Source organism: Rhinoraja longicauda, chromosome 1, assembly GCF_053455715.1.
Source record: "Rhinoraja longicauda isolate Sanriku21f chromosome 1, sRhiLon1.1, whole genome shotgun sequence".
Lineage (NCBI taxonomy): Eukaryota > Metazoa > Chordata > Chondrichthyes > Rajiformes > Arhynchobatidae > Rhinoraja > Rhinoraja longicauda.
The window spans coordinates 38,772,179-38,797,816 of record NC_135953.1 but is presented as its reverse complement, the minus strand read 5'-3'; the positions used below and the strand labels follow the sequence as shown (position 1 = coordinate 38,797,816).

General features: G+C 43.3%; 1 protein-coding gene across 2 annotated transcripts in view; it reads left to right on the top strand.

Moving 5' to 3' along the window:
- The window catches only part of ca9 (carbonic anhydrase IX), a 95,826-nt gene that overhangs the window by 36,132 nt on the left and 34,056 nt on the right, over positions 1-25,638 (top strand). For both annotated transcript variants that reach the window (XM_078409821.1, XM_078409825.1), the window contains exon 6: positions 7,594-7,660. In XM_078409821.1, the coding sequence (XP_078265947.1) occupies positions 7,594-7,660 (67 nt within the window). The remainder of the gene's footprint in view (positions 1-7,593; positions 7,661-25,638) is intronic.

Genomic DNA, 25,638 nt, shown 5'->3' with positions numbered 1-25,638 from the left:
CCTTGCGGCACTCCACTTGCCACTTCCTGCCATTCTGAAAAGGACCCGTTTATTCCTACTCTTTGCTTCCTGTCTGCCAACCAATTCTCTATCCATATCAATACCCTACCCCCAATACCATGTGCTCTAATTTTGTTCACCGACCTCCCGTGTGGGACCTTATCAAAGGCTTTCTGAAAGTCTAGATACACTACATCCACTGGCTCTCCTTCATCCATTTTCCTCAAAAAACTCCAGAAGATTAGTCAAGCAGGATTTCCCCTTCATAAATCCATGCTGACTTGCACCAATCCTCTTACTGCTATCCAAATGTGCCGTTATTACCTCTTTAATAATTGACGCCAGCATCTTCCCCACCAATCCAATCAGATCGGGTAATACTATACATAAATCCATTCAAGGCAAGCTCAACCACAATAGGCAGGGCAAAGGGAAAGATACAAAGTGCTGAATATAGTTCCCAACATTGTAGTGTGTCGTTTGCATAGACAGTGAAATGTCCGCAATGGGGTAGAGGTGAATTGGACATTACCCTAATTTGGAAAGACGGCTGGCAACAGGGGTGTAATTTCAGTGCTTGCCATAGGAGCTATTTTCCGTAGATATGCCCCTGATGAGGAATTGCAATGAAAATTCAGTGCTGATACAGATTTTTAGCAATTTGTAATGCAAGGGATAGAAACATAGAAACATAGAAAATAGGTGCAGGAGTAGGCCATTCGGCCCTTCGAGCCTGCACCGCCATTCAATATGATCATGGCTGATCATCCAGCTCAGTAACCTGTACCTGCCTTCTCTCCATACCCCCTGATCCCTTTAGCTAGAGAATTCCACAGACTCACCACTCTCTGTGTGAAGAAATGTTTTCTCATCTCGGTCCTAAAAAACTTCCCCCTTATCCTTAAGCTGTGACCCCTGGTTCTGGACTTCCCCAACATCGGGAACAATCTTTCCGCATCTAGCCTCTCCAACCCCTTAAGAATTTTATATGTTTCAATAAGATCCCCTCTCAGTCTTCTGAATTCCAGCGAGTATAAGCCTAGTCTTTCTTCACGTGGTAAGGAATCTAAGATTTTAAAAGTTGTCCTGCTAGCAGGGATTTTTTCGAAACATAAAATTTATTTGGAATAAAAAATACATACATAAAACTGTGCAAAAGCTCTATACATTTGCAGTGTCTATACATTGATTTGTGTCATACTCAGTAGTATTCGCACTTGTGTTTAAACAAAAACAAAACACCACTGCTACTCTTATGACCCCCTGGGCTGATATCCCTTTCCTTGTTTAAGAGGTGTCCCCACCTGACTCTATACTGGTCTCCCCCCCCCCCCCCCCACAGCCTTGCAGTTGGCTGCACCAAGCTTCAGTGAGTCCCTCAGCACATACTCTTACAGTCTGGAATAGGCCAGTCTGCAACATTCCCTGATAACCGTCTCACATTGTTAGGAGGCCAACAAGTTACAGGCTGACCAAAGAGCATCTTTCACCAAGTTGCTGATCTTTCAGCTGCACTTGATACCGGGGATTAGCCATGTGGCAGTGTTGAACACGACAAGATTTAGCTGTTCCCCACATGTCCTGGGAATGTAATACTGAACACAGTCACCTTAGACCTCTGGACAACCTCGGTGTGACAGCCTCTGATTTATTGCGGCTCTCTCTTTGCTCTCCATGGGGAACAGCATTCACAGGGAATTTGGGTCAGAGAATCAAGCCCATGGCATTTTAGTCTATATTCCCCCAGGCACAGATCCCTGCCAGAAATGCTAGATTAAAGAATTGGCTCTTTGTTTCTCGTGATTTTGCAATGAACTCTGCGTTTTGTTGCTTTGTTAATGCTATGCAATGACTGGGTGTAGCTAATGTTAAGTCAACATTAAAAGGAAGTTGTGAAAAGGACAGTTTCAACTGCTTGATCTGCAGAGCATATAAATCCACATTTTCAGGTTGAGTCTTCCAATGTGGTGAGAAGGCATTCATTTCATCTCCTATTGCTACATACAGGGATTTGGAAAAGCCAATATAAAATGTCACATGTCTGCAGCCTAGACATTCCCCCACTTACTTTAAAGTAAAGGTTGGATTCCTGGGAGAAGCTCTGGATCTTTCTTAACAGGCTGATAATCACAATTTATTTCTCTCACCTGAGGAGATGGTGATATTTAACAGTGTGTAGGAAGGAACTGCCGAAGCTGGTTTCAACCACAGATAGACACAAAATGCTGGAGTAACTCAGCGGGACAGGCAGCATCTCTGGAGAGAAGGAATGGGTGACGTTTCGGGTCGAGACGGGTCTGAAAAAGGGTCTCGACCCGAAACATCACCCATTCCTTCTCTCCAGAGATGCTGCCTGTCCCGCTGAGTTACTTCAGCATTTTGTGTCTTACATACTCTCTGCCTTGTAGAACTTGTCCTCCTCCTTAACAACTCCTCTTTTCTCTCCCTCACTTTTTTGAAGTCAAAGGTGTAGCCATGGGCCTTTGCATGGCCCCAGCTATCCCTGTCTATTTGTTGGATATGTTGCCCATTTCTTGTTCCAAATGTATCCTGGCATCAGTCCCCAACTATTTATCCATTATATCCAGGTGCCTTGTTGATTTTATCAAGTTGCCACTAATTTCCACGCAAACTCTGATTGTGCTTTCGCTCTCAGAGGACAGACTGTACTTTGTTGTCTGCTACAACCCACAGTTACCTCGACCACACTTCCTCCCACACTCCCCACCCCCCCCCCCCCCCCAAACGGAACAAGGATAGAGTTCCCCCGGTCATCCTCTTTCACCCACCAGACCCTGCATCCAATACTTTCACAAATCTCGATCATTTTCACCACTGGTAACATGACCCCCACCACCACCACTTGCATCTTCCCATCTCCCTAGATACCACTCCCTCTGCAACTCCTATGTTCACTCATCTCTTCCCACAAAACCCATCCCCTTCCCAGGTACCTTCACCCTGCAAACGTGGGGAATGTAACACCTCTCCCAAAGCCTCCTCCTTCACTTCCTTTCAGGGACATCAGCAGGTAAGACAGAGAGGCTCATGTGCATCTCCAAGCTTCAATGTGGCCTCCTTTCTATCAATGAGACCAAGCATAGACTCAACTGCTTTGCCGAGTACTTGTGCTCGGTCCGTCAAGGCCTACCACATCACCCAGTTGCAATCTATTTTACCGTCCCTTCCCATTCATATAATGACCTCTCAGTACTGGGTCTCCTCCATTGTCAAAGTGGATGAACAGCACCTCATATTCTACTTGGGCAGCTTACAACCCAATGGTATGACCTTTGAACTCTCCAAACTGCAAGTAATACCCACTTTTTTCTACGGCCCCCACTGCACTCCCATTCCACTCTCTCATTTCCAACTCTTTTATGAACGAATGATGCTTTAGTATCACATTTGACATGTCACAGTGAGATTCTTTGTTCTGCTAACACAAATATGCAAAGAGTCACCACATATAGGGCGCTGACAAAGTTACAAAGTATTCCATTTAGTCCCCAATGGTCCTTCTTTGTTCTGGATGGCGCGTCCTCGACTGACTTCCAGCACCCACTGCCCGCCCGACCTCAACCGCCGGCCCATCACCCCCAGTCATTCTGTTCCTTTACGTTCCACCATTCATTCATCTCCTACCTCCGAGTTCCCCATTTCCCCCTTTATCCCTCTTCCCCTCCGCTTGCCTCCATCCTACCCATATCCCTACCTCCATCATTACCTTTTATAATAATAATATATTCCTTTATTTGTCCCACACCAGGGAAATTTACAGTGTTACAGCAGCAAAGTGGATAGCAAGACATCATTCATTATAAATAAAAGTAAAGACAAGGATAAATTGTCATCAATTTACTGTGTATTCCTTAACTGTTACTGTTGACTCGTCTGCTGGGAGCAGTGCTGGTTGTGCAGTCTCACAGCAGCGAAAGGAAGGACCTCCTATATCTCTCCTTCACACACTTGGGGTGAAGGAGTCCGTCACTGAAGGAGCTACTCAGTGCAGTGACAGTGTCCTGCATGGGGTGGGAGTTGTTGTCCACCAGCGATGTTAACTTTGCCATCATCCTCCTCTCTCCCACCACCTGTACTGAGTCGAGGGGGCAACCCAGGACAGAGCTGGCCTTCCTGACCAGCTTGTCAAGTCTCTTCCCCCTCCCCCCCCCCCCCCCCCCCCCTGGCTGCTGAGATGCTGCTGCTCCAGCAGACCACTTCATAGAAAATGGCTGATGCAACTACAGTGTTGTAGAAGGTTCTTAGGAGTGCCCCCTGCACTCCAAAGGACCTGAGTCTCCTCAGCAGATAAAGTCTGCTCTGGCCCTTTTTGTATAGCGCATTGATGTTTTCGGTCCAGTCAAGTTTATTGTTGAGGTAAACATCCAGGTACTTCAGAGTCCACCCTCCCGATGTCCATTCCCTGGATGTTCACTGATGTCGGGGGGACTTGGCTGCGCCTGCGGAAATCCACCACCATCTCCCTGGTTTTCCCCGCGTTGATCCGGAGGCGGTTCCGCTGGCTCCAGTCCAAAAAACTCCTTGATCAGTTCTCTGTACGCCCTGTCATCGTCGCCTGTGATGAGACCGACGATGGCAGAGTCGTCAGAGAACTTCTGTAGATAGCAGTTTGCAGAGCTGTGCCTGAAGTCCACAGTGTACAGGGTGAACAAGAATGGAGTTTGTGGACTGGTGCCAGTGGAACTGCTTCCGGATCAACGTGGGGAAAACCAGGGAGATGGTGGTGGATTTCCGCAGGTGCAGCAGACCACTCTGTGCTGCAGACCACCCTGTCCGAGACATAGTCCTTTGTCTTCATTTACTGTGGTCAGTTGGTGAGATAGTCCAGAATCAAGGATGTGAGGTGGTGATCCACTCCTGTGCGCTCCAGCTTGCCCTCCAGAAGCCCCGGCTGGATGATATTGAATGCACTGGAGAAATCAAAAAACATGATTCTCAGTGTTATTCGACTTCTCCAGGTGTGAAAGAGCTCTGTGTCGTATTTTACACCACTCCTCTCCTTATCGTGCACCCTTTTATCTCCTTTTCACCTCTAGCCTTTGTCACTTTACTCCACCCATCTGCCAATAAACCCCCACTGTCTCCACTTATCACCTCCACATTTTATCCTGCTCCTACAACTTTCTTCCCCCCTACTGTAATCGGTCTGAACCAGGGTCTTGACTTGTCATGTCATCTGCCCATTCCCTCAACAAATGCTGCCCAATCGAATTGCACCAGCACCTTGCAGTTCCTCATCATCATCATCATTTGCAAACCATTTCCTACCCCAGTGGGTCTAAATACATAGAAAATAGGTGCAGGAGAAGGCCATTCAGCCCTTCGAACCAGCACCACCATTCAATATGATCATGGCTGATCACCCAAAATCAGTTCCCCCACTCCTACTTTCTCCCCATATCCCTTGATTCCGTTAGCCCCAAGAGCTGTATATCTAACTCTCTCTTGAATACATCCTGATGAATCCTTCCAAATAAGTGCCTTCCTATCCAATTTATGCCCCTGCAGTTGGATTAAACAACTCTGACCTAAATCATGAATAACATCCTGTACAATTGTGACAGATGTAATTAATACTCCATCCTGAATTTAATCCTTAATCTCTTGATCCTTTGATTAGGATGAGCACATCATCCTCCATCAATGTCTCAACACCATTAGCCAGATGGTAGGGACCACACATGCATGATCCCAATCTCATCTATCAGTCTTACCCAGCAATGGCTTCCTATCTTGCTCACATGAGCATACTTCAGGAGTGCCAGGGGTTATGGGGAGAAGGCAGGTGAATAGGGTTGAGAGGGAGAGATAGATCAGCCATGATTGAATGGCAGAGTAGGCTTGATGGGCCAAATGGCCTAATTCTGCGCCTATCACTTTTGAACACTTTAGATCTCCCCACAAACTACCAATTAACCCCGGTATCACAAAATGCTGCAGTAACTCAGCGGGTCAGGCAGCATCTCAGGAGAGAAGGAATGGGTGACGTTTCGGGTCGAGACCCTTCTTCAGACTGATGTCAGGGGGGTGGGACAAAGAAAGGATATTGGTGGAGACAGGAAGCAGAGGGAGAACTGAGAAGGGGAGGGGATGAAATGGACAGAGGAACTATCTAAAGTTGGAGAAGTCAATGTTCATGCCGCTGCTGCCCAAGTGAAATATGAGGTGCTGTTCCTCCAATTTCTGGTGGGCCTCACTATGGCACTGGAGGAGGCCCATGACAGAAAGGTCAGACTGGGAATGGGAGGGGGAGTTGAAGTGCTCAGCCACCGGGAGATCAGGTTGGTTAAGGCGGACTGAGCGAAGGTGTTGAGTGAAATGATCGTCGAGCCTGCATATGGTCTCGCCGATGTAGAGAAGTTTTTTTTAACAGATGTGGCTGTGGTAGCGAGTCTGGGTCAAGAACCTATTAACCCCACTCGTTTGGCATCCATATTCTGCTCCTCAGCAAATCAAGCAAAAAATGTGATCCTCATTCCTATGCTACAACATTAATTATTTCTCAGAAACTCTTTTGACCTCCACTCTTTTTAAATTGTCAAATATTGGGAAGATTGAAACCACAGGTCAGGGCTCCATATCACAAACATTATTTCTTACTCTAACCTGTTCCCAGGCAACTGTCTAGAAATGAACAAGGCTTCAATATTTGTGTGTCTATTTTTTATCTTGCAGGATAAACTACAAACATATCCATGCCATTGCTCAAACCATTAGTCTCCACCTTCTTAACATTGTTCATTCCAGGCCAGCTTGTGCTTTAACCCTCTTTTTATCACGAGAGTTGATTTGTTCCAAAGCTTTCCTGCCATCAATATCTCTACTCTCCTTAACACTGTAGTCATCCGAACTGTGTTGCCATGTCCCCTCCACACTGAGTCCAGTTAACCCATCACCTCTGTGCCTACAGATCTACTGTGGCTTCCAGTTTAGTAATGCCTTGGTTTGATAAATTCCACGCTCACAAATTTCTCCTTGGTCTTGCTCTATTTCACTGTAATCTACTATAACTTTATATTCCTCTATCGAGAGTTAAGAGTGTTTTATTGTCATATGTACCAAAATGGAACAATGAAATTCTTGTTTGCAACAGCAGCACAACGGGTTTGTAAAGATAGTATTTAACAGATAATAATAAACAAAATTCAAAGCTCTTGATAATTCCTCTCCATGCTCGTAAGCATTCCACCTCTGGGTAATGAGTCTTAATTTGCCAAGACCTGACTTTGGGTCTCTGCCTGAAACATCAACCATTCATGTTCTGCAGAGATGCTCCCTGACCCGCTGAGTTACTCCAGCACTTTGTGTCCACCTAAGTTCCGGAATTTCTTCCTGACTCTTTTTATTTTCCTTTATGCAGGCACTCCTTTAATATCTAGCCCTTTGGTCATTTGTCCTACTAATTTTCTTTGTGGCATGATGGCCACAGGTGATTGTTATGACTTCTGGAGATGCTTCAGACCTTTGTGCTGTTAATTTGCAGTATCTGCTATGAATAAGCTATTTAATTAAATGAAATCCTGTGGTCTGTTAGTCAGACTTTTAAATGGTTTCAATGTTCTGATTTTGCAGATTGGACCAAATGATAATGAAAATTACAATCATATTTTTGATAAACTGGAAGCCATTTCTCAAGAAGGTAATTACTGTCAAGAAGGTAACTAAGGTAATTAGGTAAAGACTGTTCCAGATGCTACGATCAGGCAAACGCCTCCGCTGTCACGCTGTGAAAACGGAGAGGATGAGACGGAGCTTCTTCCCACAGGCCATCAGGACTGTCAACTTTTATAACCCCAGAGACTAAATTTTTGTCGACATTAATAGTAACTTATTAACTTTATTTATATGCTGTAACTGTAATTATTTTTGTGCACAACCCGCAGGCATTGCCATTTTCATTTCACTGCACATCGTGTATGTGTATGTGACAAATAAATTTGACTTGACTACATGCTTGCTCAAATGATAAAGAATAATTATCCCTTTCTAGACAACTGCAAGTTTCTACAATGTTAACATTGTTTTCTGTTGTCTCCAAATCATCAGGGCACATGAATTCAATTACTATGGCCACCAAGTTACAACAGCTTACAGGACATCATGAATAACATTTCCAGAAGTTGGATATAATTTCAAAATTTCAAAAAAGACATTTAAATTTGGATTTGCACTCGTGTTGATAGTGTTTTGTCATGCCTAGCATTCTTCCGTTGCTGATCAAACTGTACAACCAACTTGCCAACAATCTCACAAATACATAAAGTAAAATATTGTTAATGGTAACATTTTGCATCAAAAACAGAATGTGCAGTGTGTCAAGCAGCATATGTGAGGAGAACAGACAATTTACTATTTCACTCTTGAACAATCCTTCGGAACTGGAAAACAATCCAATGAACCGCATTTTAAATAGGAACATAATGGAGAAAAGGGGATAGAGAAAACCAGCCTAGTAGGCAAATACTTAAGTTGAGAAAGAAATCTAGATTTGACCAAACCAGACAATCAAAATATATCCCAGGACTCTATTAACTTCCTCCTGCTATTACATATAGTTTCTGGCCCCTCTGGTTAATTTCTGCCAGGTAGGAAGTTGCCAAATCTTTTGATAAGCTTTTAAGTCATCTAAATGTCAGACAAAATGGCATCATTTACTAGGCTGTGATAACAACAGCCCTGTTGTTCCAATTCCAGTGTTATTTATCACCCTGGCCCTTGTTATTTGCTCTGTTGCTATTGGGCTGAGTTGCCCTATTCACTGTAGTTTTATCTTGTGTGTTCTTCATGCCACTGCTCATTGGGCCTTGTTGCCAAGGCTTTTGTTAATGGACCTTATTGATCAATCAAATGATTTGGTTGTTTAACACTAATTTATCAAATGTAGTTGATGACTGTTGATGTATGGGTACCATGCAGTACCATTAGGATCCCAGAATCTAAATGATTATGAATATTTCAGTATTAGTCAGCAAAGGGAAGGCAGCTAATTGTGGTTAAAAAATCTGTTCGGATGTAAGGGAGTAAAAATGTGCTATTCCGGCTCTTTTACTCTTGTGTTTAGCTCTTCAGTGTTCTGTTGTTTATACTCGGGAACAAATGCAGATTTTCTTCTTTTTCAGAAAATTTGGCAAAAAGTCTGTGAAGTTTGTATAGGATTTTTCTCCTGGTTTGATTATGCAATGCATTGTTCTAAACGGGCAATTTATAAGTGGGACGCTAATATTTGAATGAATGAATGACGAGCCACTCTGTGTCGAGTGTCACATGTGACGAGTCACAGTGAAATTCTTTGCTTGCATATCCCAGGGTATGCAAAGAGTCGCCACATAAATGGAGCCGAGCCAGGTCCTCCTTTTGTTTTCCCTCCAAGCTGGGGCTTTGATTTTTCCCCTGTAACCCGCATTCTTCCAGCTAAGGTAGGGTTGCCAATGGACTTTTTAAAATTAGAAATCCATCCCTGATGATATTAATGTGGTTCAAAAGAGCAAGTTACAATGTGATTCTGATCCTGCGGCTATGGTTTATAACGTTACAGCGCAGTACATAAATGCCAATATCAGGCATACAGTTTCATACTAAAGGCCCATTTTGGATGTTTAAGATTGCTTTTGAGCTTAGAGAAAACCTGAATTTTCAGGGTTGCTGCTCTTTAACACATATCATTTAACACAGTATTGGAGGCCAAAGAGGGGGAAGGTAACAGCAAGGAGAACTTGATTAGCAGTTGAGAAATACATTTTGGCAAGTCCTATATTCTTATAATTTTTCCAATGGTATTTTAGAAAAGGGAGCCTTAAGGTATCAACTTAGCCAAAGTGTGATCAATGTGTGAATCAAAGAGCTACTTCAGCACAAAAACAGTCACTTTAGGTTTAGGTCTATTATTGCCACTTGTACCGAGGTACAGTGAAAAGCTTTGTTTTGCATGTTATCCAATCAAATCAAATAAACTATACATAGATACAATCAAACCAAGCCAAACTCAAGTGCAATAGGTGAGCAGGGGTTACGGGGAGAAGGCAGGAGAATGGTGTTAAGATAGGTCACCCATGATTGAATGGCAGAATAGATTGTTCTATCTCCCTCCTAACCCCATTCTGTTGCCTTCTCCCCATAACCATTGACACTTGTACTAATCAAAAATGTATCTATCTCTGCCTTTAAGGTATCCTCCACAGCCTTCTGTGGCAAAAAAAATCCACAGATTCAGCACCCTCTGACTAAAGATATTTCTCATCTCCTTCCTAAAAGAATGTCCTTTAATTCTGAGGCTATGACCTCTAGTCCCAGACTCTCCCACTAGTGGAAACATCCATTCTATCCAAGCCTTTCACTATTCTGTATGTTTCAATGAGGTCCCCCCTCATTCTTCTAAACTCCAGCAAGTACAGGCTCAGTGCCGACAAACTCTCATCATAGGTTAACCTACTCATTCCTGGGATCATTCTTGTAAACCTCCTCTAGATCCTCTCTGGAGCCAGCAATCCCTTCCTCAGATATGGTGCCCAAAATTGCTCACAATATTTCAAACGCCGCCTTACCAGCGCCTCATAGAGCCTCAGCATTACATCCCTGTTTTTGTAAACAAGCCCTCTTGAAATAAATGCTAGCATTGAGTTTGCTTTCTCGAGGGCAGTGTGAAGTGTAGGTGGTGGGGAGTCTGGACTATATGATGGAGTGGGCTGCATTTACAACTCTGTACAATTACGTGTCTTGGGCAGAGCTGTTCCCAACCAAGATGTGATGCAACCTGATTGTATGCTTTCTCGGGTGTATCTGTGGAAGCTTGGAAAAGTCTTTGGAGAAACGCTGAATTTCCCATCACCTCAGGAAGGAGACGCATTGGTGTGCCTTCTTGGCTGTCACACAATGCGGTTAGGTCCATAACAGAGTGTTGGTAATAATAACGCCAAGAAATTTGAAGCTCTCAACCATTTCTGCATCAACATCATTGATGCTAATTGGGGCATGCACACCACCAAGCTTCCTGAAGTCCATAACAAGCTCCTTTGTTTTGCTGACATTGCAAGAGAGGTTGTTGTGCTGACACCATGTTACTAAATTCAGGCTGCCAGCGGAGGCAGTTGAGAAAGATTCTATAACATTTAAAAGTCATTTGGACAGGTACATGGATAGGAAAGGTTTAGAGGGATATGGGCTAAAGGAAGGCAGGTGGGACTCCTATAGATGGGGCATCTTGGATGGCATGGGCAAGTTGGGCCAAAGGGCCTGTTTCCATGTTGAGTGATTCTATTAACTAATCCCATTTGCCTGCACATGATCGATAACTCTGTTCCCAGTATATTCATGTGCCTATCTAAATGCCTCTAAAAAGCCAATATCGTATATGCCTCCACCCCTACCCCTGACACGAGTTCCAGGCACCCGCCAAACTTTGTGTAATAAAAAATATCTCCTTTTAAACTTTGCCCCATCCCACCTTAAAGGTATGGCCTCTAGTATTTGACATTTCCACTCTGTGGAAACAGATTCTAACAGTCTAGCTAGCTATGCCTCTCATAATGTTATCTACTTCCTCACCTCAGCCTCCAGCATTCCTGAAAAAAACAATCCAAATTTGTCCTGCCTCTCCCTGTAGCTAATACCTGCAAATCCAGGCAGCATTCTGGTAAACTTCTTCTGCACCCTTTCCACGGGCTCCATGTTCTTCACACTGCAAATGAAGCTCCCATCTACATCGAAGAATCCTGATTTGCAGGATGAAAGTGTCCTTGCATCTGAAGCAAAAGAGTACACTGACCACACCGCAAACAATTCTCGCAAATAGAGCAATGACTCTCTGATGCCAAAGTGGAGAAATAAATGATCTACCCAACTGAATGTTCCCATCACCACATTTGCAATTCGCAGCCATTTATAAAAGTAGTCCCCTTCAGCAGACTAACTTGCATGGATCATGAAATTAAACCAGAAAATTGCTGGAAATGCTCAGCGAGTCAGCCGCACCCTTGGAGAAAGAATCTGTAATATTTCAGGTCCGAGACCATTAATCTGAACTGTGTCAAGTCACCCTTGCTGAAAACATAGAAACATAGTAGCGCAGCGGTAGAGTTGCTGCTTTACAGCGAATGCAGCGCCGGAGACTCAGGTTCGATCCTGACTACGGGTGCTGCACTGTAAGGAGTTTGTACGTTCTCCCCGTGACCTGCGTGGGTTTTCTCCGAGATCTTCGGTTTCCTCCCACACTCCAAAGACGTACAGGTATGTAGGTTAATTGGCTGGGTAAATGTAAAAATTGTCCCTAGTGGGTGTAGGATAGTGTTAATGTGCGGGGATCGCTGGGCGGCACGGACTTGGTGGGCCGAAAAGGCCTGTTTCCGGCTGTATATATATGATGATATGATATAGAAAATAGGTGCAGGAGTAGGCCATTCGACCCTTTGATCATCCAAAATCAGTATCCCGTTCCTACTTTCTCCCTATATCCCTTGATTCCATTAGCTCTTACAGCTATATCTAACTCTCGTGAATACATCCAGTGAATTGGCCTCCATTGCCTTCTATGACAGAGAATTCCACAGATTCACAACTCCGGGTGAAAAGGTTTTTTCTTATCTCAGTCCCAAATGGCCTACCACCTATTCTTAAACCGTGACCCCTGGTTCTGGACCCCCCCCCCCCCCTCCAACATCTGGAACATTTTTCTTGCATGTAAACTAAATTTATATAGAAACTATATTCAGGCTACAATACCATACAATTTGATCAATTCCTCCGTGGAATATAGCAAAGATAATATAAATAAAACAAATCTTTGTGCACAATGAACAGCAGCTGGAGGAATGACTCCTCTGTCCATGTGGTGATCAGCACACATGCCTGAGGTAGCTCATACTCACTTTGCCTTCCTTGCTTCTTCCAGAACCTGCAAGTACACCAGGAGCAGGAGAGAAGCTACGGACAGAGGTAGTGCCCTTAGGGACTAAAGGTATAATTTTATGTGTGGAGCCAGGCAATGTGAGCAAGGTTAGAAAGGAATGCTGCTTATCTCTGTTTACCGAGGAGACGAATGTGAAAGATAGTGAGTTCAGGGAGGGGTACATGGAAAAGCTGGAGCATGCCAGTAATATCAAGGAGGAAATGTTGGATATCATGGGATGCCTAAATATTGATAAATTCCCAGGGCCAGAGCAGACCTATTCCAGATTGCTCTTGTGAAAAATCTCCTGATGGAGATTTTTGCATTTTTATTAACTGTGAATAAATATTCCTTTTATTTAAGAAGGGGCAACAGGGAGCTACAGTCCAGAGCACTTTTAGTCTGTGGTGGGGAAATTATTGAAGACATTCTAAAGGACAGGATTTATGTTTAGGATTTATTTAGGATTTTTAAAGATTTTCACATAAACCTCGGTACATGTGAAAATAATAAACTAAACTATGTACATTTGGAAAGTATGATTTTGTGCAGGGAAATCCTGTGTCACTAATTTAGTTTTGTTTTTTGATAAGGTAATTAAGAAGATTTTTGAAGGTGTTATATGTTGTCAAAATGGACTTTAGTAAGGCATTTGGCAAGATCCCATGTGGTCGACTGGTCCAGAGTTTAAGGCGCATGAGATCCATACCAAGCTGGCTAACAGGATACAAAATAAACTTGGTTATAACAGCAGAGGGTGGTGGTGGAAGGACTGTTTTCCTCATTGGATATCTAACCAGTAGTGTACTGCAGGGGTTGGTGCTGTACCCTTGTTGCTTGTGATGTGTATGAATGACATGGATGTGAATGCAGGAGGTATGATCAAAACGTTTGCTGAAGACCTGAAAGTTGGTGGTGTTGTGGATAGCAAGGAAGGTTATCCAAAGCTATACAGTAGGATGTAGATCAACGCAAGTAGATATGGTGGAGAATGCAATGGCATGCTTCATAGTTTAGGGCTCGTGCACGTTTGGTGTAGAGGGGTAAAAAGGTTTCTGCACGTAGTGTGTTGATGGCCCCATTTCTTTGCTGTATAAGGTTGTGACTCTGAACTGGTATTATACCTATGAAAAATAGTTTTACTATTGGCAAAAAGAAATCACTTAATTTCTTTAAGGTTACATCTAATCAAACCTTAAATATCCTAGCACATGAATCGATTTATTTCAAAAAAACATTGCAAGAGTTCCATAAATTTCCACTTTACTGCTGTTGTTTCTGAATTTCGATCTGAACTTATTTATAGTCATTTTCCTATCTCTCATCACAGTTACACCTACGTCAGGAGAACCCCCATGGAATTTAGTAAGCATCATTTGCACGATTGCAAGCAATTTTCCGATACCTGTAATGTATTCATTTCTAAGCCAACTGCTCTTATCTACTTTTAATTCCAAGAGTGCTCCTTCCCATGAACTGCCCAGTGAACTATTCTGTTTGACTGACAGTAGGAATTTCTTCCACTTGCCAAAGCGAACAAGAGGCTAGCATTACAAAAGCAATGGGCCCAACACCGATCCTTGAGGCACACCACTAATCACAGGCCCCCAGTCCAAAAAAACAACCTTCCACCATCGCCCTCTGCTTCCTTCCATGAAGCCAATTCTCTATCCTGTCAGCTATCTCTCCCTGGATCCCATGCAATCTAACCTTCCAGCGCAGCCTTTCATGCGGAACCTTCTCAAATGCCTTGCTGAAGTCCATATAGACAACTTCTACAGCTTTGCCTTCATGAACCTTTTTTGTTACTTTCGCAAAGAAACTCAGATTCGTGAGACACAATCTCTCTCGCGTACAAAACCATGCTCACTGTCCCAAATCAGCCTCTGTCAAGCCAAATGCATATATATCACATCCATCAGAATACTCTCCAGTAACTTGCCCACCACAAATGTTAAGCTCGGGTACATGGATAGGAAAGGTTTAGAGGGATATGGACCAGTTTGGGCATCTTGGTCAGCATGAGCAAGTTGGGCCGAACTGCCTGTTTCGGTGCAATATGACTCTGACTCTGTGTAGACTGCTTCACTAAACACTAGTGCTCTGTCTGTCAAGACCAGCTGGAGCTCTCGGGTAGCTTGCCCCCAATGGCACCTGTCTGTCCTTTGCTTCCTGCACTGCCAGAGCAAGGCCACACATAAACTGAAAGAATGCTACCTCATATTCTGCCTGAGCAGCCTACAACTGAACGGCATGAATATTGAATTGTCCAAATTTAGGTCCCTCTCTTCCCCCCACCACCCCCCCTCCACCCCACCTACCTCCCTCATTATTTTCCACCCAGTATCCCTTCATCTGGTTCCACATATTTCTTCTTTGTCAGATTCCACAATCTGCACCCTTGTCTTCTCCACATCACCTCCAGCCTACTTTACCATCTCCACTCATCTTTTCTCCACCCAACACATCTGCTAATCAACTTGCTCAAAACCACTTATCACTTGCTAATTTTTGCTCCATCCCTCCCCTCACCTCTCACTACCAGTTATCTCCCCTCAACTACATCAGTCTGAAGAATGATCTCATCCTGAAGCATTATCTTACTATTTCCCTCCATCGTTGCTACCTGGCCCACTATTTTCCTCCATTGGTTTTCTTTTGTTACCCAGGTTTGGAAAAGTTCTAATAGTATAAAGTACGAATGCGTCATGAGATAATGAGCCTGTGAAATCCTGGTTATGAAGTACAATATCCATTGTTGTTGAAGCAAGTGTTCCAAGTGCTGAAGGGTTTTTTGAGTTGGTAGAATGAACAGGTTGTCCATCAAAGGACAAGATTGGGAAGATGAGGAGTAAGGCTGGAGCAATAGAAATAAATTTGTTTCTTAACTCTTTGGGTCCCAATCCAAAACTTCACCGATCTATGTTCTCCCGAGAAGCTGCCTGAGCCACTGACTTGCTCCAGCACTTTGTGTCCTTTTGTGTAAACTGGCATCTGCAGTTCCTTGTTTCTAAATTTGCTACTACTTGGTTTGGAGACACATTGATGTAGTTGCTGAGTCAAACAAAGATTTTATTGATAAGGTCACTTGTGTTCCATTGCCTGTGTGACAAACATTATTGAGTGCAGGATGGTGACGAATGACAATGATAAATGCCACCATTATGTGGTGATAATATTTTAGATAACATATCTTCAATACAAAACGCTGATGGATGAGGGCAATGGATTTCCATTAAGCTGAACAGAATCTTTTTTTCAGGTACATTTTGATTGCTTTGTTAGTTTCTAATACATGTCACACCAAATAAAAAACCTTTAAACTAAACTAGTTGAACACATTACATCAATGTAACTATAGTGTATTGTGTTCCTTTTGTAGCTATACTATAGAGTACAATATAAACTGACCTGGACATGAATCACCATGGGAATGCTTCCTTTATTGTGGCGATCACTGCTAAACAATTTTTTACATTTCCAAATTAAACTTTATTCGTGAAATAATTTACAAGAAATTCAAAATAATACATGGCTTTCTTTACATCGGTTGTACCGTCCAGTCTATATGTTCATAGTCTTGTCAAGTCATACATTCATGGTGTCATCAAGTTTATACATTCTACGTGCAAAGCACCATTGTCACTCCCAGCCTCTACCAGTAAACATAGACAATAGGTGCAGGAGTAGGCTATTTGGCCCATCGAGCCAGCACCGCCATTCAATATGATCATGGCTGATCATCCAAATATCAGTACCCCATTCCTGCTTTCTCCCCATATCCCTTGATTCCATTAGCCCTAAGAGCTATATTTAACTCTCTCTTGAATACATCAAAGCCAAGTATTATTTTGAATTTCTTGTAAATTATTTTATGAATACAGTTTAATTTCGAAATATAAAAAATAGTTTGAGAGGCTGTAACACTCAATGTTCAGTGACAGACATCGTGGGTCGAAGGACCAATTTAAAGGCTTTTTTATCAGGTGCGACATACTTTGTGTACTATAAACCAACAAAGCAAACAAAATGTGCCTGGAAAAAGATTCTGTTCAGCTTAATGGAAATCCATTGCCCATTGCTGTATTTTATGTATGTGCTGAACTCCAAACTCGATTGGACACTTGTCCGTCCAGCTGAGCAGTTGATCAAGATTCTGCTGTAATTCTTGATAACCATCTTTACTGTCATAACACTTACTTTGGTGTCATCTGCAAACATTTCTCATTTAAATCATTGATATAGATGACAAACAGCAATGGGCCCAATTTCTGAGGCACACCACTAATTACAGACCTCCAGCCCTGCTTCCTTACCAGTAAGCCAATTCTGTGTTTAGGTAGTCGACTCTCCTTGGATCCTACGTAATCTAATCTGCTAGAGCAGCCTACTTATGTGGAACCTCTTTAAAGGCTTTGTTGAAGACCATCTATGGCCTTGTCTTCATCAACCTTCTTCAAATGACAATCAAATTCATGAGCGCTATCTCCCATTCACCAAATCATGCTGACTACCTTTAATCAACTTTCGTCTTTCCAAATGCATGTATATGGTATTCCTCTGAAACCTCGCCAATAACTTTCATAACACCAATCTTTGGTTTACTTGTTTACAATTCCCAGGTTTTTCTTTGCAGCCCTTCTTAAACATGAGCACAACATTAGTCCCTCTAGTATTCTGACTCCTCACCTGAGTCTAACGATGATTTGTATATCTCAGCCAGGACTCCTCCAATTTATTTTTTAGCTTCCCACAGTGTCCGTGGATATATATCGAGAGTAGATTAATCTACTCTCATACATTTTAGGACATCCACCACTTTTTTTACTGCAATGCGGACTGTCTTCAAGACATCACCATTAACTTTCTTAAATTCTTTGATTTTCATGTCTTTTTCCATGTGCTTTGCACATCCCCTTTGGTTCCACATATAAATAACCACTTTGTTTTGTGAGGGGTCCTATTCTCTCTCTAGTTACATTTTTTCCATTAATATAAAATCTCTTTGGATTCTTAGTTTTATATGCCTAGAGCTATCTCATGCCCCTTTTTGCCCTCCTGTTTTCTTTCTTAAGTCTGCTCCTCAATCCCCTGTACTCGTCCAGGGACACACTTGATTCGGGCTACCTATAACTGATCCATGCCTCTTTCTTTTTCCTGACAAGAGCCTCAATTTCTCTCATCATCCAAACGTCCTTGCTCCCACCTACCTTGCCCTTCACTGGGAACAAGTGTACCTTTCACTATCATACATTCAAAAGCCTCCCACTCTCCAGACATTCCTTTCCCCACAAGCAACCTACTCCAATCAACTTTTGATGCTCCTGAATAATACCATCAACGTCGTCCTTGCCCCAGTTTGGAACTTTAACTTGTGGACCAGCCCTGTCCTTAACCACAGCTGTACTAAAGACTTGTTTTCTAATTCTGTTTTTCGCTCGAAGGTCTTGTTTTTTTTCCACTTGGTCTTTTTTTATTGTCTTGTAGCATTTATGTCATTTATGTATAATTTATGTTTTTGTATATTGTCTGAGTCTATGTGCCTGTGATGCTGCTGTAAACAAGATTGTATACCTTAACCCATCCATACTTGTGGAGCTGAGGAAGGACATCCTTGTAATTGAGGCAGTGCAGCGTAGGTTCACGAGATTGATCCCTGGAATGGCGGGACTGACATATAAGGAAAGATTGAAAAGATGGCTTGTATTCACTGGAGTTTAGAAGGATGAGAGGGGATCTTATACAAACATATACAATTATAAAAGGACTGGACAAGGAAAAATGTTCTCAATATTGGGTGAGTCCACAACCAGGGGCCACAGTCTTGGAATAAAGGGGAGGCCATTTAAAACTGAGGTGAGAAAAAATGTTTTCACCCAGAGAGTTGTGAATTTGTGGAATTCTCTGCCACAGAGGGCAGTGGAAGCCAAATCACTGGATGAATTTAAGAGAGAGTTAGATAGAGCTCTAGGGGCTAGTAGAATCAAGGGATATGGGGAGAAGGCAGGCATGGGGTATTGATTGGGGACGATCAGCCATGTCAAGTCAAGTCAAGTCAAATTTATTTGTCACATACACATACACGATGTGCATCACAATGAATGGCGGTGCTGGCTCGAAGGGCCGAATGGCCTCCTCCTGCACCTATTTTCTATGTTTCTATGTTTCTATGACATACAGATTTCCAGATAAAGTACACATTTTTCATCCAATGCGCAGACATACAGTTACCAGCACTGAACCAGTTTTAGTTTTAGAGATACAGCGTGGAAACATTCCCTTTGGCCCACTGAATCTGCACTGACCAGCAATCACCTGTACTCTAGTTCTATGATATCCAATCCTACACACTTGGAACAATTTAGAGAGGCCAATTAACCTTTGGAATTGGCATGTGGGACCATGTGGCTTTTCTCCAGGTGCTCTGGTTTCCTCCCACATTCCAATGCGGCTTTGGAATGTGGGAGGAAACCAGAGCACCTGGAGAAAGGCCACATGATCCCAGAGAGAACATACAAACTCCGTACAGGCAGCACCCATAGTCAGGATCGAACCCGGGCCTCTGGCGCTGTAAGGCAGCAACTCTACCACTGCGCTACTGTGCCGTCCAGTTGGGTGCCGTTAAATGCATGATCTGATGTTATTAGAATTGCATGAACACCTCATCCTCTGGTGGTCTCTTAACCAGGCCTCTATACTTGGCTTTGCTGCTGCTCTAATAAGACCCCTGGTTATCTATTAACCTGGTGCTTTACAGCGGAGGTTATCTGTGGCAGCAGCTGAGGCCCCATAGTTGCCACAGGAATAGCCCTTGCTGCAGCACTCTTATCATTCCTAAGTCAAGTCACAATGTCTCGGGCTTAGCAGCCTGGTACAGAGAGATGTGCCTGCTTGCCCCAAGGGTCTTACAGTGGAATGCATGTGCATTGCTCTTTATCTTGTATCAGCAATTCCTGTTATCTCTTCCCTCCCAGAATAGTCACTGTAACAAGCTTAACTGGTGAGGTCCAGCATCACTTCATGACCAACCAGACAGATCAGGGATATTGTACTCCAGTCTGCATGTGTGTACATGGGTTAATCCTCTGGTTATTCCTTCTTCAGTCCATCTTCCTTTTATCGTCCAATTTCCCACTTCAGAAGCCCCAATCATCTTGGTGAGCAGGGAACAATTCTCTTACCTATATACTAAAACTCTCGTTTGTTATCTTGCTTGTGACTGAACTTCAGCCAAAACGGTACACGATAGCGTGACAATTTTAGGCCCACCTTACTTACCATTGTCACTTTAGTGATAATGCAAGTAGTTTTATTGAAATCTGTGTGAAATTTTTTAAGTTATTCACATTTTTAAGTTTAAAAGGAAGGGAGGGGGAGGGGAGGAGGGAGGGAGGGGGGAGTGGGGGAGAAGGGGGGGGTTGAGGAGAGAGGGAAGGGGTGGAGGAGAGGGTGCTGCACCAATGCAGGAGAGGTTTGGGCCTAACGGGTCCACTTGGTCTAGTTAAAACTAAAATGAGTCTGATTTCAGCAGCACCTGCGGCAACAACAAAGCCACAACAGATGAGGATAAGATGCAATGTTGCTGGCTCTCCACTCTGCACTGGACCACTTGGTCAGTGTGAACACTTGGGTCAGGCAATAATACTTCCTCCCCTAACTATCAACACAAGAGAACTACAAGGTTGTGTGCTCAGTGTCCCGCTTTACCCTCAATACCAATGATTGCGTAGCTAGACACAGATCTTTAAATTCGCCAATTATACCACAAATTTCTGGTTGAATAACGGGTAATGATGAATATAGGAGGGAAATTGATAATCTGATTGAATGCTGCCAGAATTTTTTTTTATCTTGTTCTCAACGTTAGCAAGACCAAGGAGCTGATTATTGACTTCAGGAAGAGAAAGCCAGAGATCCATCAACATGTCTTCATCAATGGGATGGCGGTGGAGAGTCGAAAGCTTCAAGCTCTGAGGTGTGCATATCTCAGAGGATCTATCCTAGGCCCAACCACAAAGAAACCTCATCAATGCCAGTTCTTTCTTAGAAGATTGAGGAGATTTGGTCTGAGGAAGGGTCACCCATTCCTTCTCTCCAGAGTGCAGAGTGGAGAGCCAGCAAGGTTGGATCTTATCTCCAGCGTCCTAGTGCCATCGCAACAACCTAGAGCTCAATGCTCTTAAGTCAGTGGAGTTGATTGGAGACTTTAGGAGAACTCCCCCTCCCCTCTCACCCACTCACCATCAACAACACCACAGTCACATCTGTGGAGTCATTTAAGTTCCTTGGAACCATCATCTCCAGATGGGAGGCCACCATCGACTCCACAGTCAAAAAGGCCCAACAGAGGATGTACTTCCTGCAGCAGCTGAGAAAACGCAATCTGCCACAGGCAATGATGGTCCAGTTTTACACTGTCATCATAGAGTCTGTCCTCACCTTCTCCATCAAGGTCCGGTTTGGCTCAGCCACCAAGCATGACATCCGGAGGCTGCAGCGCATCGATCGATCAGCCGAGAAGGTTGTTGGCTGCTAACTCCCCCCTCCCATTGACAAACTGTACACTGCAAGGGCCAGGAAGCGAGCGGGCAAGATCATCTCTGACCCCTCTCACCCTGGCCACAAACTCTTTGTACTTCCCTCTGGAAGGTGACTCCAAACTGTCACAGCCGCCACAGCCAGACATAAAAACAGTTTCTTCCCACGAGCAGTTGCTCTACTCAACAATCAAAAGTCTGTAGCCTCCTTTTGCTCTGCTATTTTATTTCATTCTTCACATATTTAAATTATAATGTTTTATTTTTAATTATAAATGTGTCTCATGTTATCCTTGTGAGCAAAGCACCAAGGCAAATTCCTTGTATGTATACATACTTGGCTAATAAAATTTATTTAATTCAATTCAGAAATGCTGGAGTAACTCAGCGGGACAGACAGCATCTGTCCCGCTGAGTTACTCCAGCATTTTGTGTCTATATCTGAGGAGTTTTGGTATGTCTCATACCCTCATCCACGCCTTCATCACCTCCCGTCTGGACTACTGCAACAGCCTCCTCTATGGCTCACCCTCAAAAATCATCAGTAAACTTCAATACATTCAAAACTCCGCTGCCCGTCTACTCACCCACTCCCCGATCCGTGACCATATCACCCCCGTCCTTTACAAACTCCACTGGCTCCCCATCCCCCAGAGAATCCAATACAAAATCCTCCTCATGACCTACAAAGCCCTCCATAACCTGGCCCCATCCTACCTGACTGACCTCCTCCACAGGCACACTCCCACCTGTACCCTCCGCCCTGCTGCTGCCAATCTCCTGTCCCCCCCCCATCCGGACCAAACTCAGATCCTGGGGGGACAGGGCTTTCTCCATCGCTGCTCCCACCCTATGGAACTCACTACCCCAAACCGTCAGAGACTCCTCCTCACTCACCACATTCAAAACATCACTGAAGTCTCACCTCTTCAGCACTGCCTTCAACCACTGAAGGTCACCTCACCTTCTGTCTCCTTTCTCTGTTCGTTTACCTATTTATCTATTTATTCACTTCTCTATGTTCTAGAAATCCCTGTAAAGCGTCTTTGAGTGTTTGAAAAGCGCTATATAAATGTAATGCATTGTTATTATTATTATTATTATTATACTACCATATACTCCAACAGAAGAATGAATGAATACTTTATTGTCACAATGTAACAAGTCACATTGAGATTCCTTGCTACTTGATCTACCGTACATGTGCTGGACTTCTACTGATGTACGGTAGAGAGCGTACTGACTAGTTGCATCAGTGTTCAACAGCCTGATAGTTGTTGGGGAGAAGCTTCTTCCCAGCAGTCGTCAATCTCATGAACACTGCGCAACGCTAACCACAACACTGCCTCAGCAACAATGATCTACTTTTATATTTTGGTTGCACTATGAACTTCGGCCTTGCACTGTTATGGTCTTGTTGCCTTGTATACTGATTATTAATATATTGTTCGATTATTGTACGTTCATGTGTTGTTTTTATTAATGGGCCTGTAAAGCTGCAGCAAGTAAGTTTCATCCTTCCATTGCCGCTACATATGACAATTAAACACTCTTGACTCTTGATAAGGACCTCGCTGTCAAGCGCTGTCAATGTGACAAGGCATTTCTGCACGACTGAAGCTGCAGCCAGCAGCAAAGTATTTTGATGTGTGCCAGCCTCTGCCATATGCAAGAATTCACTCTGTTTCTCTATTTACGGAGACAAGTAGGCTGAATGAGTATCAAGAGTGTTTTATTGTCATATGTACCCGAAAATAAAATTCTTTCTTACTTCTGTAGTATTACTCCAGAAACAGGCTTTCTCATCTTTAGCCATTGCCTGCCTGTGCTCTGTGACTGCTGTATCTCAGTAATGCCACACAGTGACAGAGTAGCTACCTGAAGGCTCCCGATATCACTGAAGGAGACTACAGATGGCATTGGGTGAAGGCATTGAGCATTTCTGCAGACTCAACTGCATCAGTCTGGGCAGTCTCATAACATTTCCTGTCCATGTACCTGTCCAAGTGAACTTTGAATATTGTAACTGTACCCGCCTCTACCACTTATTTTAGCAGCTTGTTCCATATGTTCACCACCCTGTGTATGCAAAAGTTATCCCACAACTCCAGCCACAGTTCACCTCCCCTTTAAGAGCTTTAAGCTGAGCAGACTAATTGTAATTGGTGCTCAGTCTCTGCTAATACATCAGACCAGTGAGTTGCATGGTTAGGTCTGGGTGTACACACACATTATCCATATAAATAGATAGCACAAAGCTGACCTGCTGCCACACATTCCAATGAACAAACGCAAAGTAATCACTCACAAAGTAATCCACATTTGTGAGCAGAAGGAGGACTATCTAATTTAACCTCTGTGAGTTAATAATAGGGTTCTGCACTAAATAGATTTTTTTGTTTTGTATTCCTTTTCCCTCCTTTTTCTACTGTTTCCTGCGTTTGTTCATGACCACTTTGTCTTCTATCCTCCTGTGAACAATTTGACTCGTGCCTTATATTTTGAACTGCAGTTTGAGAGCAGGGCTTCTGTGGATACAGCTGTGTTTAAAATATCCCAGGGGATATTTTCACACCACTTCACACACCTGCTTATAAAACATAACTGAACATTGAAGAGAAATTCATAAGGAAACCTACAAATGCAATGTATGTTGGGTTTACATTTAGAACGCTTTGGCCTTCATTAGTCAGAGTACTGAGTATAGAAGTTGGGAGGAGGTCATGTTGCAGTTGTAGAAGATGTTGGTGAGACCGCATTTAGAATATTATTTTCAGTTCTGGGCACCAAGTTATAGGAAAGATATTGTCAAGCTTGAAAGGGTTCAGAAAAGATTTACCAGATTTACCAGTTGCCAGGACTAGAGGGTGTGAGCTATAGGGAGAGGTTGAATAGGGTGGGTCTCTATTCCTTGGAACGCAGGAGGATGAGGGGAGATCTTATAGAGGTGTTAAAAATTATGAGAGGAATAGATCGGGTAGAGTCTTTTTGCCCAGAGTAGGGGAATCGAGGACCAGAGGATATTGGTTCAAGGCGAAGGGGAAAAGATTTAATAGGAATACAAGGGGTAACTTTTTCACACAGAGGGTGGTGGGTGTATGGAACAAGCTGCCAGAGGAGGTAGTTGAGGCTGGGACTATCCCATTGTTTAAGAAACAGTTAGACAGTACATGGATAGGACAGGTTTGGAGGGATATGGACCAAGTGCAGGAAAGTGGGACTAGTGTAGCTGGGACATTGTTGGCCAATGTGGGCGAGTTGGGCCGAAGGGCCTGGTTCCACACTGTATCACTCGATGATTCTATGACTCTAATGCAGGAATTATTAAATTATTCATGGATTGGACAGGCGAGACGCAGGAAAAAAAATCCCGATGTTGGGGGAATCCAGAACCAGGGGTCACAGTTTAAGAATAAGGGGTAGGCCATTTAGGACTGAGATGAGGAAAAACTTTTTCACCCAAAGAGTTAGAAACATAGAACATAGAAACATAGAAAAATAGTCGCAGGAGTAGGCCATTCGACCCTTTGAGCCAGCACCACCATTCAATATGATCATGGCTGATCATCTAAAATCAGTACCCCATTCCTACTTTTTCCCCATATCCTTTGATTCCTTTAGCCCTAAGAGCTAAATCTAACTATCTCGAATGCATCCAGTGAATTGGCCTACACTGCCTTCTGTGGCAGAGAATTTCACAGATTTACAACTCTCTGGGTCAAGGGTTCCCAGCCTGGGGTAAATTTACCCCCAGAGAGTAAATTTTGCCTACCATTATTGTTATTTGAACTTAAAATAATAATGTTAAAAACAGTATTTTAAAATTTCCCCTTTGTTGGTTGCTTGATTATGGTCACAGTGTAAACTCCAATTACTGAACAAAACAGGGTGGGGGTAAATTTACTTTTGAAAGGTTGCCTGGGGTAAATGGAACGAAAAAGGTTAGGAACCCCTGCCCTGGGTGAAAATGTTTTTCCTCATCTCAGTCCTAAATGGCCTACCCCTTATTCTTAAACTGTGAGTCCTGGTTCTGGACTCTTCCAACATAGGGAACATTTTTCCTGCATCTAGCCTGTCCAATCCTTTAAGAATTTTACGTTTCTATAAGATCCCCTCTTATCCTTCTAAATTCCAGCGATTCCAAGCCCAGTCGATCCATTCTTTTTCATCATATGTCAGTCCCGCCATCCCAGTAATTAA